The sequence below is a fragment of the Nicotiana tabacum genome, chromosome 23 (genome assembly GCF_000715075.1).
Source record: "Nicotiana tabacum cultivar K326 chromosome 23, ASM71507v2, whole genome shotgun sequence".
NCBI classification, from domain to species: domain Eukaryota; kingdom Viridiplantae; phylum Streptophyta; class Magnoliopsida; order Solanales; family Solanaceae; genus Nicotiana; species Nicotiana tabacum.
The window spans coordinates 72,934,288-72,938,984 of record NC_134102.1 but is presented as its reverse complement, the minus strand read 5'-3'; the positions used below and the strand labels follow the sequence as shown (position 1 = coordinate 72,938,984).

Here is a 4,697-nt window from a genome sequence, read left to right as displayed (position 1 = left end):
TGTCCAAGTCCAATATGTTGTCTTAAAAACGCAGGTATTAGTATATGCTAATATGGAGTCTTTAAAAATCAAAACAAAGCTTACAGCTTCTAAATTTACACTACATAACATTTGACAATAAGAGTATTCCTCATCCGAAAACTTTTGTCCCAACTCCCAGAAATTAGCCGGAAAATAATAAAAAAAATATTTTCTTAAATGAGTTATAAGTTTTATCATTACGATAGGCGTTAAGTTGAACTAGTGATATATATTAACCATTTCTTCCACCCGAAAATTCAAGAAAATCAATGTTCTGCCACATGTTCAGTTTGGTAGAAAATCGAAATCATCTTCAGCTTACTGGAAGTCTGGATAATGTCTTCTTTTAATTGGGTGTTTGGGGGGGAGGATTAGGAGACAAGTATGAACGTAACCATAACTAGCAGGGAGAGGAAACAATATGCGATTTTATTTCTTGTCTCAAATCACTATTATGATAACTAGCTATTATTTATCTATATATACATATAAAATTATTTAAATATACGTACATATACAAGGAAGATGTTTTATGAAGCAGCGTTGAATGACACCGACACCCTCTCTAAAAGGTATATATCGATGGGTATATATATATATCTACACTACATGAGTTTCCTAAGATCAGTTTCCCTAACGAAAAGGCCGTGGAAACCGTAAGGCACTCGACGAGGCAATTTGACAGCAGCCACAATGTCAAGATTAGGGGACTTTGCATCCATGACCAAGAACCTTGACTCTCCTGTCTTCTCATTGTGCACAAACGACACAACGTAGCCATCGTCCTCATCCGCTGCTGAATTGTTTGCCACAAAATATGGCTCACCGCCAAAGCAGCCTTCTCCAAATAATCGGCACGCCACTATGCAATCGCGCCGATCAGCTTCTGCTACTGATACGTCCAATTTTGCTATGCCTGCTATCTTTGGCATAGGGTCTCCAATCGCTGCATATACATACCTGTTGGAGTAGTAAAAATTATGAAATCACATTAATTAATTTTCTACCTAAATTATATATATTAAATACATGATAAGAAATCATCTTATATTTTAATTCTTTTATCTCCGCTGGAGTTTGGATTTTGGTCTTTTGAGAATTTTACTAACTTTATTAACAATTAATTTAGGTGCAACCTTTCTGCTTGTTACCTAATTTATACGGAGTATGAGTTTATTTGATAGAAAAATCCTTTACGTACACTAATGATATATATAACATAAACTCATTTTATATACATGTGCATATTTCATCCATAAATTAAGGGTTGGGGGCGGTGAACGGGTGAAAACCTTGGATTTTTCATCTCTCCTCCTTTTGTTACTTTTTGAGGTTGATTGTCATATTGCAGCATAGGGTACTTGGACGCCAATGGATCCTCACCAAACAACTAAACTGTTCTTTCCTCATAAGGAATTAATACAGTTGCTCAAAGGATGTTGTATTTCAATTTCAAAGTGAACTTATAACTATTCTTGTCACTTAGATATTTAAACTGAAATAAGAAAGATTATAAGCATGGCTTACAATTGAAATGATATTTTGGTCTTTACTCAAATATTTTGTATACTTATTCATGGATAATTTACTTGGAAGATGGGAACTTAACATATTTGGTATGTTTAGAAGAACATGTAGACAAACGTACATTTTTAGTGGGGAAAAGCTGCCTTTGCCTGTGAGGAATTGCTAACTATAGATGGTTTGGTTTGTGAGATCTGCTGAATCATGTGGTCAGTAGGACCTACATGGCCATGCTGGACTATAGATGGAGCCCAACCAATAAATTTCTGATAGTGTCAAGTGATTTGTGGGTTTATGAAACTAGTTTTTAGTTTGTTCAAAATAAAACACATATTTCTAACTTTGAAAATAATTAATTTTAAAATTTTTATTTTACCTATTTTATCTTTAATGAGTAGCTTCTATAACCACATAAATATCATGAACCTACAAAACTTTTACCCTTAAACTTTAAGACCACACGATTCAAAAGTTTCTTCTTTTTTTTAATCTCCGTCCCGAACGGAAGAGTATCTTATAAACAAACTATCTCTGTCACTCCTAAAATGACATTTTTGTTTATTGGATTTAACTTAATTAGGCTCTTGTTTAGTTTTTACCTTTTAGCCTAGTTAACTCATTTTTATTCAAATCAGCTGTTTTTGAATCCTTGATTTATTGTCAATGAATCCTTGACTTATTAATTAACGCGTTAAGGTGAAATATTTCATGTCTCAGTTTCACATAACATCGAAAAAATTTAATTTTGCAAATAAGCACATCCATGAACAGGCTTGATTTCTATGATGATTTATTATAATCTGTAAGACTATATCCATATTTCCAATTCTCTTTAAAGACGTTTACTTCCAATCTAGTAACAGTTAAATTTAATTGATGTTGCTAATTACAATCTTTTAATGTTCATAGCAAGTTAACTGCCTTGCTGATCCATTAATTATGATGACTTGTCTGTAATTATCCATTAATTATGAACATAATTGTGTAAAAGTTCCTTTTTACTGTCATTTAAACTCTACTAATTATGCCAATTTACTTATGATCTAATTAATTAAGTTGGTGATGAGATTTATACGTACTTGTTCTTCTTCCCAACATAAGCCGGATTGATGACTCCAAAATCAAGATTTCTTGTCGACAATGGTTGTCTGCTCACCATCCCACTCTTCAAATCTATCTTCACTTTCTCAACAGAAGCATGTATCATATCCATTCTCTCCAGCGTATGCTCCACCGACAATATATTAGGCGCTACCATCACTATAGTATCACCATCATCTTCATCCCACGCATTAATCGCATGTACAATATTGATCCCGGGCACATCAAACCACTTCATTTCCGATTCGTTCTTGGCGTAACGTGGAATCACGCCAAGGCGAGGGATTTTCCCCGAGTCTGAACTCACCGGTGAACCACCGGTGATGAACTCAAGTGGGTTCATTCCTATTTGTATGTCCGAGAATATCGCAAATTTATTTGTAATTGCAAAGTCATGAAGAAATGACGGACGTGTCATAGAAAATATTGGCACGTCTGGTGTTTTTGTACCATTTGGTTCGATTCTAAAGTAAGTTAAAAAAGGAGGCATTGGACCGTAACGGAAAGCAAAAGCCTCGTTAGTATCTGGGTCAATTTTGGGATGTGCCGTCATGCTCATGAAAAGTTTTCCGTCGAAATCGTAACGGCCGAGGGTAATAATATCACCATCTGGGGCTAATTTTACTGCATACGGTAAATCAGATTCACCAAGAGCGAATAGTTTGCCTCCGAATAAAGCCAAGCTTGTGTTTGCTAGCCCTATGCCGTTAGTGGGATTGAACTGTCCCGCAATCGCTCGAGCCGCGGTGATAGCACCACGCGCCGCCGAGGCAGTGAGACCGTTGAAACCGGAGAATACATTTGGGAAAACCGGAGAACCAGCTTCACGTTCAATTGTGTATTTGTAAGTTTTGACGTATCGGCTGCAGAGTGTAGCTTTGCTTTGAGAAATTTTAATGGAATGAAGCATTCCATCTCCATCAAAAAGATGGTAAGGTCCACGTGGAAGATACTGAGGATTGGGGCCATTTCGGATGTACGCGCCGTCAAGGCAAGGAGGAAGGGAGCCTACCACGACCTCGCATTCAGTGGGGGGAAGCTCATCCACCGGAGCAAAGTTGTTAGAGAGAATATACTTTGGATCGACACAAGGTTTCAAAGGAGGATCAATGAAAGTGTTCACGAAATCGTCAAATGCATTGAAGATAACTGATGGAAACGATGGCTCTACTGGTTTTTTTGTGGTTATTGATTTTGTAGGTAATTGTCTTTTGGGAGTGTCTTTTGGAGGAGTGTAGGGTGATGGGGTTGGCTTTTCTTGTGGTTTGGTTCTAGTAGTGGTTGTAGTTGTTTGTGGCCTTTCTTCAATTCTAACGGAGGAGACCTTAAGAATAGGAGAAGATGATGTGTTGGGAGAATAATTAGGAGAAAGAAGAGATTTAGGGTGTTGTGATAATGTAGAAAGGAAAGTGGAAGAGAAGGCATCCATTATGTTTCTTCTTGAAGAAAAGAAGAAACAAGATTTGATACTAAAGAGTAAAGGAATAAAATAAGTGCTTGAATGAAGTCATGAACTGAGGTCCCATGGCCAATTTATACAGTATGTGGGATAAGACTTAAGAGTGAGTATTAAGGCAAAGGAAGGGGACTATTCGTTTAGGGAACACCACATTTTCCTAACGTGGGGCAATGAAAAGAGACTCCTCATCTGCGCAATGCGAGAGTTCTTTTTTGTCTGTTCCAAAAAGAATGATCTTTTTTTAAATTTGGAAACAATCTGGCTTAAACTTACAATTCTACCCTTAATGAGAAGCTTTTATAACCACACAAATACTCTAGACCCTTTTTGAATTATTTAAAATCACAAATTCCAAAAGTCTTATTTTTTCTTAAACTCCGTGCCGTTCACATAAATTGGAATGGAGGGAGTACCATATATAATCCAAAACATGTGTTTGGTTTAAAGTTGGATAAATTCTATTTCCTATTTTAACCTTAGATATTTCATGACTTATACAAACAATATTTTTCTTAACAGAAAACTCCATCCAACAATATTTTCTTATTATACTAAATTCAAATACTCAAAGACATTACTTCATATCATCCAA

At 36.0% G+C, this 4,697-nt stretch overlaps 1 protein-coding gene across 1 annotated transcript; it reads right to left on the bottom strand.

Annotated features, from left to right (window-relative positions):
- Window positions 1-626: 626 nt before the first annotated feature.
- Window positions 627-4,075, bottom strand: LOC107823578 (probable carotenoid cleavage dioxygenase 4, chloroplastic). Its single transcript, NM_001326122.1, has 2 exons — window positions 2,625-4,075; window positions 627-981 (listed from the first exon to the last, which is right to left on the bottom strand). The coding sequence occupies exons 1-2, from the start codon at window positions 4,073-4,075 to the stop codon at window positions 627-629; spliced, it is 1,806 nt and encodes a 601-aa protein (NP_001313051.1).
- Between the last annotated feature and the right edge of the window lie 622 nt (window positions 4,076-4,697).

Coding starts and splice junctions, on each gene's coding strand:
- LOC107823578 (NM_001326122.1), bottom strand. CDS start 4,075: ATGGATGCCTTCTCTTCCACTTTCCTTTCTACATTATCACAACACCCT. Junction 982..2,624: donor TATGTTGGGAAGAAGAACAA/GTACGTATAAAT, acceptor CTACTCCAACAG/GTATGTATATGCAGCGATTG.